Raw genomic sequence first — 14,364 nt, forward strand, 5'->3', positions numbered from 1 at the left:
CATATCATGCTTTTTATTAACTAATGGACTTGTCAAGAGGACTGCTTGTAGACTTCCCATTTCTAATATATGAATAGGATAGGGTTGTATTATGATCAAGAGATTGTCCTATTTATAGATATTACGCAATAGATATTATGAATTTTGACACAACAAGGAGCATGAGACACGCCCTTCACGCATCAAGCCATTCATAGCAGTACGTTAGGGAGTGTTATTATAAAGAGAATATGATGAAAAATGTATATGATTTCGGATAATAGAACATTATTCTAAATGTTTATTTAAATACTCTAGATTTCACAGTGGTAACATAAGAAACAATTCGATATTGATAGCAAACCACGCCTCTCAATACTTGGATGAATGCAGGGGCGCGACACGTGACTTTGTAACCAAAATCCAGTATGGCGGAATCTGTCAGAAAATGATTTTTTCGCCCCTTAGATTTCTCCAATGATAAAGAGAAAGTAATCTTTCACGGGACAGTGACTGCCTGCCCCCTCGTTTACAGTAGGTGAGCATACGGTTATTCTATACTACGAAACTGCTTGTTGAAATGCGACAGTCTTTTTGATGTTGCTCAGGGCAATGATGCGTTGATTACTTACGAGCGCGGGGACAATTTCTATCAAAACAATGTCTGCTGAAGTTTCCAGTTGATATAGCGTCATAGTATCCTCAATCTTGCACATTAGCTACATCATTGTATTGGGGCGATATTCTGAGGAATGGAGTTAATACGATTTGGCCCGATCTACAGGCGGAAGAAGTGAAATTTATGTGCTTTACAAATTTACGCGCAAGCTGATTTGCCTCGAATTGTTCCAGTGCTATTTTTGGAACACGGCCGCGGTTGTTAAATAAAGTGTATCAGCAACATTTTACCGCTCTTCATCTCAGGGAGTTGCACTATTTAAAGGAGAAATGACTGGAAAAGTCAGCTCTCTATCAATGGACGGTGGTAAACTGTATCTATGCGTCAACCTTTTTTGTGAATGGAGGCGTGTGTACAACATCCTGCCAAATATTTTGGTTGCAGCGACCTTTATAGAACAGTGGTTCAGATTGGTAAATTGTTGTAATATTTTACATTGGTTTGAAGGTACCGGTATGTCTACCTTTTATAGTATGCAGTGTACTACCAACACCCCCCGCCCGCCTCCCCAATGAACGTGTTTTATGTTAAAAATTGACCAGGTTAGCAAGGTCGTTAACAGCAACAGAGGGAAGGGAGCAATATTTTTGGATTGGAGTCCACCCGGGGTGTCTCTTTTACCCTGTGCTTTAGGGCCTGTCTCTCCTAATCTGTCACCCTGTGTCACACAAGCCGTTTGGGGACAATGAGTCCAGACAAGCGTGGACACACACACACACACACACACACACACACACACACACACACACACACACACTCTCCAGCATGACCCCCCCCCCCCCACGCCCTAAGAGAATGGTGCAGCATAGAGCCCCTGGGGCATACACACACACACACACACACACACACACACACACACACACACCCCCCTTTCCATCACAAAGCGTAAGTGTGTGTCGTGACCGACTTTTGGAGATTTGTCCCGCAGCTCCACTGTCTGCTCCCCTATCTTATAGACCCCCCGCCCCCACCCCTCCTGACACACACACACACACACACACACACACACACACACACTGCCCCCACCCTGCCCCCAGGCTGTTACTCCTCTTCTTAATGGTCTAGAAGCAGCAGTCAGTGTTTTTGTAGGTTTGGAAAATTCTAACATTTAGGCTATGCCTTTATCTTGAATCAGTGTTGTACACACTTATACTGCGTTTGTGTGTGATACAAGTTATATTTCCTGTTTCAGAAATGATGATGCTGATTCTGTGACTAGTGCACAACTCCAGTCTTCAATGGCTGCCGTGTCTTCTGATATTCATCTTCATCATTCTTCCATGTCTTAAATCAGTGGCAGGTTATAGACCTGGGAAACCAGGTGTGTGTGTGTATTCACTGCAAATTCAGGGATATTGTGTGATCAAGAAAATGGCAGGAGAAGACAGTTCCAGTAAGGACTCAGCTATTGAGAATTGGAGTTTTGCACCCCCGGCATAAGCCTTGCTCCATGTTGCCCAGATGATATTAACCCCACTTACTCCTCTGTCTCTGTCTCTCTGATAGGCTGGAACCGGGGAGAGAGGGAGAGAAGGTGATTCTGATTGGATTACCTAGACTGAAGACTCATGTTATCTCATGGTGGATGGTTATTAACCATAGGCCTGTGGATGATAGTGTTTCCTCTTTCAGGCCACTGAGGAAAAGTGTGGACCTATCAATTCAGACACCCCTAAATACATCAGACCAACCCCCTCCCCTAATCACACACTTCAAGCAGGCGTACACACACACACACACACACACACACACACACACACACAACCTTTTTCTTGAACCTTATATCTACCCTCACACCCATACACAAACACACACACCACTCCTACATCATCTTGTTGGACTGCATAACCCTCCAACGTGGATTTTCGAAAACCATTTTGTCAACAATGACGTCACACAGTCACCCAGGTAAGTCCTACACTCACTGGCCCCATCTGGGGTCACTGTCACAAAGCAAGCTATGAATATGCAGGAGGGAGTCCATTTTCATGATCGCTGAAATCAATGAACAATTGCTGTCAGCTTGATTCAACATGCTCCGCTTCGTATTTCATTACCTCAATTCTTTCGTGAGTTTACGAGAGCTGCAGACCACTCGTGGAGCGGCCTAAGTGTGTCGTTAGGTACAATTTGCCCTCTCGCTTCACTTTACACATTGACAATGGTCCACAAACATAGAACTAACAAGTTTAAACCTTGCCTGTGCCCAGAAATAGTTCTTGGCAAGCGAAGCTAAAATAGCTTTGAAACGTTTTTACTATGGGTGCACCAAAGATACCACTTTTTCACATCATTGCCGATACAACCACTGTATACAAGCTGTGTGTGTGGATGTGCTATGCTTGGCATCGTTCTTATCTTGAAAACAGCCAACACCGTGCTCAACTTATTGATTAAAGACCACATTTCATAACTTTGTGTAAGAAGAAATATACATGACTGAATTATGCCACGCAACTTGCTTTTATTTAATTCCAGACCACAGACACAAGGTGGAGAGCGGTGAAAATTAGGATTTCTTCCACGACCATTTCTGAAATAAGTCGTACATATTATACACGTTTTTGCCGTCATAACGAGCCCAATCTTAGGTCAGCTAAACGCACCGTTAAAGAGCTATTGAGATTTGAGGGATGACATGTCTGAAGTGCTGCTTGAATTGATTTGTGAAACTCTATCGATCCATCTTTATCGGGACACTCACTCCTGTTATGTTATAGTGAAAGGTCTGTGTTGTGGATGATGTGATGGTCATGTTTACTTTACACACTGGGGGATGTGTGCACTATAAATACCATCACCGAGATGGATGCCCCAGTGAAAGAGCCATGGTAACCCCTCCAGCCACACGTCTCACCACATCTGCTAAAAAAGCAAATGACGTAAAAGGGACTGGTGACAGAACATGACGGTTTCTTGACCTAGTCATTCTGTAGCGGTCACAAATGCCGGTTACTGGAGTAGCCACATGGTTGGCAAACTTGAGTCTGCGACAGAGAAAATGGGGAGATAAATGCTGTACTTTCTGCTACTTCCTACTAGCAGGTGTCATTCGGACACATGACCTGACCAGGAAAGACCAATCCTGTGCTGTTAAATCCATGTGGGGAAGTGCACAAGTGCATACTGAAGAGAGAAGGGTGGAGAAATGGGTGCAGCATTACTCTAGATGCTACCGCTTCCCCTGCCAAGCGTAGAGAAGGCCAAGCGCATTACATCGTTAGATCAATCCAGGATTAGCAGCAGTTATCATTAGACACCCAGTCTAATGCTTGGCACATGTCCATTCATCCTTCTCCTTGTGTGACCAGTACATGGATACCTTCCCCATAACTCATCATAGAGTGGGATTCCATAAAAAATACAAAATAAACATAGCTCACTGCTTCCCCAATTTTATTTTTCTTTCTATGGCTAGTTTGATTAAATGTTAGCGAACCAGTGGCTTGTGTGTTTGATACCGTTCCTCATTCCATTCCATATATTACAATGAGCCTGTCCTCCGATTTCTACCTCCACCAGCCTCCCCTGTAGCACAAGTATTATAAATATCTTCAGAGAAAGAATACAGTAGCCTAGCTTGTTTGAAGGATGCTTAATTGTCATGTAATTTAGCTTTTTGCACACAGAAAGGAAAGTGAGCCTGTGTTTCCTTTTGGAGTTTTAGTAGTCTGCAGCCTTGTGTTCTGACAGGTACCTTAACCTTGGTGGACCAGCAGTAACATAGTAAACCGAAGCAGGAACCATAATTAGGCCAACATAGTTTGATATTTTTTTTGGATATATAACTTTGATATCTTAATAGTTTGCGGTTCTTTCAAGAACAAGATAAGACAGATCAGAGTGAAAACAGACTGATTGGTTGTGTGTGTGGTACAGTGTATATGAGTTTGTGGGAGGTTGGTTTGGGATGGGATGGCCAGGGACTGCTGTTGAAGCCTACAGGTTTACACAGGGGATAGGAACTTGTATGTTAATGTTACACAAGAGATAAGGAGGCACACAGGTATGCACGTAAACATTCTATGTATTACTTATTCTGCTGACGTAGGTAGGGAGTCACCAGGGAGAAGGAAACACACACACACACACACACACACACACACACAGGCAAACTAGACGAGGGGTATCAAAGAAAAGGCTAGAACCGGCCCATCGGGTGGTCCAATCAGGCCGGCGGGGGAACTTTTTACATTTTTTTAAGGTTTCAGCTTTGAAATGGGAAGATAGCAATTGAGTTCTACCAGAAAGCATTGCTTGCATAATAATGTCTTCTCCTTTTTTTAAATCCTTACCACATTGACTGTAGGCTGAGTATAGGCTACTGTTATATAGAATATTAGAATAATATGAGGCAGTGGACAATTTTGACTAACAAATGTATTTTTTTCGGGCCCGTATGGGTTCGGTTGCATTTGGTCCAATGCTGCCAGCGACCAAAACAGTTTGACACCCCTGCACAAGACCCATAATTCACTCAATGTGAAAATGACACCCCCTTTTTAATTTAGCAGGTTGTGCTTTGTACCTTTTCCAAATGAAAGTTAGTCTTCATTCCCTCTGTGATTAGAGACGATATTAGGTTAGAACGATATTGTGTCGCAACCTGAGATGGTTGCAAGTTGAGTACTGTAGGTGGAACATTAAGGAGAGAGCCCAATATGGAGTGATGATTCCATAAGCATCAATTAGACTTTAACAAGGTCCAGCTGATCTTTTGATAAAGGATGCAATGATAAGTATTACAAATATTAATGGTATGCTATGGTAGATGGTGCTATGGTAGATGGTGCTATGGTAGATGGCATCCAAAGGTTTAAGAGTAGTGCCTGCTGCATTCTGGTAGAGAAGGTCAAAGTCTATAACCATAACCAAGCACTGTTATGAAGGTTTATTGCACAACCAGGGAAAAGCAAGAAGCCCACCTTTTAAAATATATATTTTTAGACGATTTAACAAGTGTCTGGGCTAAGGGGATGGGGGTTGTTTCAGGACAGGGCCAGTATGTCAGTGGCAGTGGGTTTATATAATAGAGACGGGGGGTGTTGCACTGTGGTTGGATGTAGTCATTGTAACTCTGGGTTCAAAGGGGTGGAGAACACACTGCCTCACTGTGCAGAGACAGGTGGGGTGCCAGGGACACAGCGTAAGAACTGTATTCCATCCCTTCAAACTCATTTGTCGCTTTGCTTTGGCTCCCACTCTCCCCCAAATGTACCCAATGTACCCAAATGTGCAATATGATTGGAATTGACTTGCCAGCCATACACCAAGTCCCCATCCACTCTTCTTCTCCCCTCACCAAGCCCTGGCCCCTGGCCCCTGGCCCACCCCAACTGATCCAAGAGGTCATGCCTTTTGTGAAATAGCCCATATCGGCAGATCCCCCCCCCCCCACCCCCCTTTCCACCCATAAATACACGCTGTCCTGACCTCTGCGGTGGCCCTGTCGTTGTGAATTGGAGACGCTCTGTTTTTAATTGGCATTAGGAAATCGACAGCGGCGAGGGGAAAAAGAGAGATAATGAAGGGAAGGGAAGGGAACGTCTCTTTGTGGCAGGGGCTTTTGTTCATATAGAAACTAGATACAGGGTGTCCTGCCAGTGATCTGTCTGCTGCAATTAGAGTTTACACAGACGCCAGGGAGTTCTCTCTGTATGGCTTTTGACACAGCTGTTGTTGTTTTGTTTCTGAGCGCTGGACTAACAAAGAGGATGATGATGATATCAAGCACCGACAATGCCGCCGCCATGGACCAGACTAGAGCGCGGTCCTGCAGAACCTGCAGTCCCTGGTACTTTCTTCTTGGTAATTGATGTTATGTAAAAGATCCATCTTCTTTGAAATTGATTGATCTTTGGAGTGGACAAAACACCTTGGCACGGACGAAAATCATCAGTACTCTCTGGGCCTGGACTCGAAGCGTCTGCCTGCTCACAAATCACAATGTACCAGCTACTGCATTGCTTTTGTCCGCCAACGACTGTGATGACGGAACAGACGGGTAAAATTGCCTTCTCTAAACGGCACTCATTACAGATGCCAACATGTCTTACAGAGACTCTTTCTTTATGACTGGACGTCAGAGCTTGCTGATCAGGTCAGGAGGGTTACTCAATCTTCGCCAGTTGCCATGACGTCAGGTGGTTGACCTCAGGAAGTGAATCAGTGACCTACAGGAAGTGGCTCTTCAGGGGGAGACTTGTTTGATGAATCGTATTGTTCCCTTCCTCATGGCCTTTTTGGTGTGTACTCACCATGGACACACAGCAGGGACAGGAAGTGCCATGTAATGAGATGGGAGCGTCCTTCCTCTCTCTCTCTCTCTCTCTCTCTCTCTCTGTGTGCGTACTTTCTCGTGTGTAGAGGTTATCGCACTGATTTGCTAATAAATATCCTATTTTGTTTATCGGTGTGAAAGGGCACATGAAGTAGCCCTCTCACTAGCTCTTCACTCACAACATGTTCCACTGAACCCATCACAGAAATAATCTTGTGACCGCTCTCCTCTCTGACTCCTCTGGTTGCGTGGAGGAGAGTGACAGGCCTCGGCTCTCCCACTCCCAAGCCCTTAAGGCTCTGTTTAAACTGCTATTCATTTTGACACACAGTTCAATGCTAATCCTAAGGGCTGCACATCGATTCTCACCGCCTCTGCGGACGGACAGACGGACGGACGGACGGACGTACACACACACATACTGACTGACATTCACATACACAAACACACACGTACACAGACACTACGGCTGTATGTAGACAGCGTACTGTATACAGTCCTCTGGCCAGAGCGCCCTCCTGTGGTGCAATAGTTAAAACCTCTGGTCTAGGTATGAATCTCTGTTTCTCACCTCTATGGTTCTCTCTTTCCCTTTCTCTCTATCTTTTTGGCAGCCCCACAGGTCTTCAAATGCTTTAGTGTAGTGGCAAAGGTCATGGAATAGCAATGCATTCTGCAAGACAAAATCCTAATTTATCTGGTCTGAAAGCACTTGCCTTAAAGGGCCCAAATCTTGACTTGGAAGGATTTCTAGGTCTTTCTCATTAGTCTTTGGCCAGCGGTTTGAGCATGCTTATTAGGTTAGCATGGGAGTTAGGATCTAGCCCAATAGTAAAAAGATGTGCATGCAGTACACAAGGGTTGATGTCTTGTCTCTCCTTGCCCTCTCAGCACTGTGCAGATCATAACAAACATGTTGTGATGAGCGCTAGCCTCGTTAGCTAAGGCTGACTGGGTCTCAGCCGGAGGCTAGCAGGGGCTATTTATACCTCTGCCTCCTGATGCTAGCTGAGTAGGGCTTGGGGTGGGGGGAAGAGGGGGAGAGGGGGAGATATCCACAGGGAAGACTGTCTGACAGACTCACTGTTGCCAAGAGATGAGAGCTCCACTTCTGGAGGGTGGATGTGCGTGTGTGCGTATATCTTTCCTGCCACGGACCTCAGTATACAACCTTTCATGGACATTCTCACACGGAATATGATACTCTTCACCTATACTCACTCCATCTCACTCTCTCCATGTCTTTCTCTCCTTCTCCCTCTCCCCTCCCTCCCTCCCCCTCTCATTCTCCTCTCTGGCCCCACCATCTCCCTCTTCCTGTCACCTTTTTAGCCAGTCCAGCGGTTGTATGCACCTGCGCTCGCCCTGTGTGGTCTGTCTCAGGTATCAGCTGTAGTTTTCAGTCAAAGCCCCTCTGCATCTGATAACACAACCACAAGTCCCTCGTCCTAATGTAGATGATTCTGCCAGACACAGGTGTCCTCGTTACTGTGACCACAGGACACACACAGGCCATGCAAAATCAGCCATCGTGTTTTGCCTAGTTGTTGCTAACAATGCTAATATTGCCACCAGCATCTCTCGATTTATTTTCATTGTGAAGACACACAAACCAACCAACCAACCAACCAAATGTCCACGGCAGAGTTTTGCTCTTTTGGATCATTTGGATATAAGTGCTGGCGATATCGTCTGACATTGATTTGAATATGTTTGCGTGTCTAAGCGGGCACAAGGGTAATCTGAGAGTTCATTTGTGGCTCTGCCATCTGTCCATCTCCCCCCCTCTCTCTCTCCCCCCTCTCTCCCTCTCCCCCCTCTCTCCCTCTCCTCCTCATAGCCTCACCTGTGCAGGTCAGACTCTAACGTTGTCCACACAGCTCCGGTATGGCCTCTTACCCGTTACCCTATCTGCTAATATATAGGTTCTAGACAGTTTGTGTCTTGTGGAAACCAGAATGTATGGTTGAAACCTATTCAGTCCTTTCACCAAAACTTAAGGAGTTTTGTTGAAGAGGCGAAGGACAGGAGAGAGAGGGACACAAACCCTAGTGTTGCAGGATGCTACCAAGCTTAGTCTCGCGTAGCCATACCTCCCTAAATCACATTTTCTTGCAATTTCATTGGATGTTACATTCCAAGAACTCTCCCCACACATGCCTGTAGAGGATTGCTTGTTGTTATGTTGGTTGTCTTTTCTGACCGGGTAGGTTGGACTATTTTGCAGAGAGTTTGTTGCCTATGCTACCTTGCAACATTGAAGAAAATGGAGGCAAACCTGAAGGAAAAACTGAATTCTGAAGTGCGCTGCACAAAATCTAGTCGATGAAGGCGTTAGGTTTTTCATTGGTTTTGTCATCTGGCGAGGCGTCACTCATTTCAAATGGGTTTCCACCCCTTTGTAGCTACTTTCTGCAACGGATTTCACGGATAGGAAAGCCTGGTTTGAAAGAGGATGTATCAAGTTAGATGCTTTCAACCATACTCAAGCCTCTCAGGGATTGGTCCTCCTCTCCCAGACTAGCGGTAGCCAGAACCAATCATGGATGGCAGTCTGCGTCTGAGACAGACAGACAGACATGCATCCCCTGAGGCTAGAGCTAAAAATACCTCCTGTGTTCGCACAGACACACACACACGCGCACACACACACACACACACACCATCATTTTGGTTAGTGTTGCATGGTGCATCCTCAAGCCTTTGGCTAATTAAGTGTGTGTGTGTGTGTGCGTGCATGCGCATGCATACAGTATATCTCAGCAGTCAAGTCCAGAGAGAGGTCCAGAAATAGACCAACACAGCAAGACGCTAGCCTGTTTCCTCTCTGTATTCCCCCTAAGGGATCGGAGATCTTGTTTTCAATTCCCAATTTTTGAGAGAGACAGAGACACACACACACCCTTCTCACCGCACCTGCAAATGTGTTTAAGAGGTGTTGTTGTTTTTGAGACGGTTTGTGTGTCTGTGCATGTTGATGCTGTCTCCTCTCCCCTTTATCTAGCGAGGTAGCCTCTCTCCCCCCCTCTTCTCCCGCTTCTTTTACCTCCTCTATTTCCTTTCCTCACTCCCTCCTCTGCCCTAATCATCTTCTCTCCCTCTCTCCCTCCGTTTCCCTACATCTCCCTCGTCCTATCATTCTCCTCTTCCCTCTATATCCCCCCCCCCCCCTCCCTCCCTCTTTGGCGGTTGGCTATTTATAGCCCTGTCTTCCCAGGGCTCGGCTCCTACAAAAGCCTTTTCATGTTACCACTATAATTACAGCCTACACACACACTCACACACTCACTCTCACACACTCTCACACACTCACACACACTCACACACTCACACACACACACACACATGTACACACACACACATACACACAGAGAGCGAGAGACGTGCTTGCTTATGTGCGCGTGTGTGCTTGCATGTGCTGTTATACACAAAGGGGGTTATTTTTACCTCCTCCCCCACCTTTCTCTATCCCTCTCTTTTTCCTCCCACTCTCTCCTTCTCAACCCCCCCCCTCTCTCTCTTGCCGTTCTCATTCTCTCTCCCACCCCACTCTCTCCATCTCTTTATCCCTCTCCCCCTTCTCTCTTTCACACTTGCTATGCTGAGCACAGCCAGTTTCAGTCGAGCTCAACAGCCAGCCTTCTCACACATACACACATACATACACACACACACACACACACACACACACACACACACTGTCTGATGAACGCCGCTTCCCCAGTCTGCCTGCCTTTCGACTTCGCTCCTTCAGGGCACAGAGCACCCCTGGCGCCCAGAACATGAGTTCCCTGTTGAGATTCCCTGTGATGGAGTCGTTCAGGCTCTCTAGGTCAGCGGTGGAGAAACTGTCGCTTGGTTAGGTCATCTCGATGCCACGCTCTATACCGGGAACAGTCTCGTCGCGTTGAAGCCGGGTCGGTTTGGGTTGCTGGAAGGCTGTTGGCTCAATGTTGCGGACCATATTTGAAGCGGAGTGCTCTCTCTCTCCCACAGACGGCGGGCTCCTGGGCAAGGAGCCTCCGCTGGAGGTCCTGAAGACATCTGCCCTCAACCACATCCCTACAGGTAGGAGACAGAGCTGTGTGTCTGTCTGTCTGTCTGTCTGTCTGTCTGTCTGTCTGTCTGTCAACAATCCCCACAAGTAGAAAGTACAGCCTTGTAATGTTAAGTGTGTGTGTGTCACTGTCAACAACAACATCCCCACAGATAAGAATACTGTACAGCTGTGTGTGTGTGTGTGTGTGTGTGTGTGTATACCACATTCCCACAGGTAAAAGACACAGCCTAATGCCGGGCAGACTCTCTAAGCGATTTCCCCCAGATTTAGCTGTCCCAGTCAAGTGGTGTTTAGTTTCCATATTTAGCTTTCTTAGTATAACCAGCATCTCCAAACTGTTACGTGATTTATTCTTCATATTCTTGAAGTCATTGACGTTTCGGCCCGACGGCCTCATGTGGAAAGACCTCGGACTGTAAACCACACTCGATGCTGGAGGATGTGGTTCTCTGCTGTGCTGTGACAGAATCATGTTATCACAGAGCGGCGTCTTCATTTAGCTCTCTGAATAACTCATGTGTGGAAATGCTAACTAAGGAGGAGAGGAGGGAGATTAAAATGAGAGAGAGAGGTAAATGACTGGTTGACTGTTTTAGTTTCATTTCAAAATTCGTATATGCTTGATATACAGACATACACAGCCCCCCCCCCCCCCCCCCCGTGTCCCAATTCTATCCTTTTCCCTGAAGTATACACTTGTCCACTCCCCTACACAGATTGAAAGCATGTGATTGGTGCAAGCATGGGCTGCACACCCCAGCATGAAAAGTCTTTTTTGACCACACCTCTCTGTTATTGTCCTTACCCCCCCCATCTCTCCCTCTCTTTCTCTCCCTCTCTCTCTCTCTCTCTATTCCTTCCTCCCTCTCCTCATTCCTCTTGATGTCAATGGAGGCAGTATTGAGCAGGTGTGTTAACAGGTTGCCAGGCAAAAACAAGCCCTCTTTCTCCTCTTGGACTGGAACATCTCTGTTTTGATCATCTACGTGTTGTTGTTTTTTTCCGTTGATGCCTGCGGTTACTCCATTAAATATTGAAATGTCCCTCACTGACACAGGAGAATCCTGGGGTTGGTTGTCTTAGATACAGTTAAAGGGCAACCCAGGTTTCTCATGAACACTCCTGGGTAAAAGGGACTTAAGCAAAATGTCACTGAATCTATAGCAACGATGGACAGTTCTTCAGTGTTGGTTGAGCATCACGCCATCCTTCCGTTTGTGACTACCGTTGGTAATGGATACAATTTTAACTTTAATAATTGAGCCAGCTAGCTTTGTTTGTTCAGTATAAGTGATGAGACCCTGATTTGCATATGAATGAAGTGCTGCATGGGGCACAAGGTTTTTAGACCCTCCTCCCTCCCTGTACAGTAGGTCTTCAAAGGTCGATCTCCGAATGTTTTCCAAACCGGTTTTAAATACTTGTATTGTTCCAGTGGGGCTCAATTTAAAACGTCACCTCTGCAAGTGAGCATCCAGAGTCGTTTTTTAAGGAACTCCAAATTGGTTTTCTGAATGATTTACTGCAGCGGGTGTGTAGGAGATCTAAGAAATACACACACATTCTAAAACGCTGTTGTTATTAGCTATGCTTTTCTGTTCAGAGTAAAAATTATTGTCGGTTAGACAAAAGCTTTTCGTGGCTAGCGTTGTACAGCACATCTACTAGGATGGGATGCAGTCTCACATTAGATCTGGTCTCACGTTTCAAACGGCTGTATTTCCGATGGCTCCTGACCGCTCTGTAACCCGATACCAATGTGTGTAAAGCGTCTGTGGTGTGGCGTTTACGACACAACCTTCTCCCCCTGTGTGGTCAACACGTGCAGCGTCTGAATCCTGATACGCAGCAAAGACAACACCTCGCCCAATGAAAGAGCAATCTGAATGGACATTAGCCCAAATCATGACAACAATGAATTGTGGAGTTTTATTTGTCATTTATTATCAACCATTTTTATATCAACCACTTTACCAAAAATATTGCTGTCATAGAATAGAATAAACAAAGCTCTCTGTGGTACATTTGAAAGAACAGTAGTGATTTTATATGTTAAAATCATATTGTTGAAGATCTTGATTATTTAGATCATAACTGTGTGTTAATCATAACTGTGTTTATACACTACAGTATACCACCACCACCCCATTTTTTCCCCCCTGTTGTGACTGATAGGATCCATATAAATCCATGAACCTTGAAGTTGATGTGGAGATTTTATTTGAACTGCATACATTTCGGGGTTTCTAAGCCCATTGAAATATGCTTATTTGCAATTCACACAACTTAAGTAGGAACTAGCAGCAGATCTTATTAATGAGGCCCCAGATGACCCAAAACAGTAGGAGACCCCCCCCCCCAACCCCCAACCATTGCTTATACAGCAGATAACTTACCCTGCGTTCCAATTCCCCGCCCATTTCCCTGAAGTGTGCACTTGTGCCTTACACCAATCTTATGGAAGTGCAGAAGTGTACAGTTCAGAGAAGAGCGTAGAGAACTAAAACCCCAGTTAGGAGACCCCTGCTTTCCTACCACAAGTGTATTGTGCCGACACGTTAGTTGTCCCACAGGTGACGATGTTTTCTCATTTTGAGATCCGCCAGACTGCTTCTATCAACATTCTGCCGACGTGTAGAACAGCACAGCTTCTCTCTCTTCTGTATCGCACACTTGCACGTCTCATCCCTCTCTTCTCCATCTCTACCCCCCGCCCCCCCCCCCCTTCTTCCATCTCTCCCTCGTCCCCTGTGATGAAATGACGTGCGGGCACCTGTAGATCCGTTTGCTGGCTGAGGTGTACTTGCTCACGTCCCGTGGTCCCCCCACCCCCACCCCGAACTCTCTCTCACCTCTCACCCTCCCTCCCTCCCCTGGGCTGCGCCATTGCATAAGGGGGGTCTGACGTCACCCGGAGGCCTGCGACAAGCCCGAGCATGTTGGGATGAGCCAGGCTCATTGTACACAGACACGTCTACCTTTTCTTTCTTTCTTTCTTTCTTTCTTTCTTTCTTTCTTTCTCTCCCTCACTGTGTCTGTCTATCTATCTATCTCTCTCTCTCTCCCCCCCTGTGTTTCTTTCACAGAAGGAGTTCCCTCTACACAAACACACACTCACACACAGAGGAACCCCACTGCCTCTATCTGTAATCTGAGCTGTCGGCTGCTGGCGCAGACACTGATAGACAGACAGATTGGCCAATTGATGGTCTCTGATTGATGAGCCACTGTTCCCTGTCTCGTTTTGGTTCATGGATTTCCTTGCCGGGGACCCCCTACTGAACTGGGTCTTCATCTAGCTCCAGCTCAAGTATTTGAGCCCACCACCACCACCACCACCATCCCACTTGTCTTACTGCAAGGCCT

General features: G+C 46.1%; 1 protein-coding gene across 2 annotated transcripts in view; it reads left to right on the plus strand.

The window, feature by feature from the left end:
- Positions 1 to 455: 455 nt before the first annotated feature.
- LOC310815097 (histone deacetylase 4-like) overlaps positions 456 to 14,364 on the plus strand; it is a gene marked incomplete at its 5' end in the record, with an annotated part of 41,686 nt that continues 27,777 nt past the window's right edge. Inside the window, 3 exons of one of the 2 annotated variants that reach the window (XM_083684726.1) lie at positions 456 to 513; positions 2,165 to 2,566; positions 10,935 to 11,006. In XM_083684726.1, the coding sequence (XP_083540852.1) occupies positions 2,545 to 2,566; positions 10,935 to 11,006 (94 nt within the window). Of the gene's footprint in view, positions 514 to 2,164; positions 2,567 to 10,888; positions 11,007 to 14,364 lie in introns of those variants that run through there. The other variant, XM_083684725.1, reaches the window with a different exon arrangement.

This window comes from Argentina silus, assembly GCF_951799395.1.
Source record: "Argentina silus genome assembly, chromosome: 14".
Taxonomy (NCBI): Eukaryota; Metazoa; Chordata; class Actinopteri; order Argentiniformes; family Argentinidae; genus Argentina; species Argentina silus.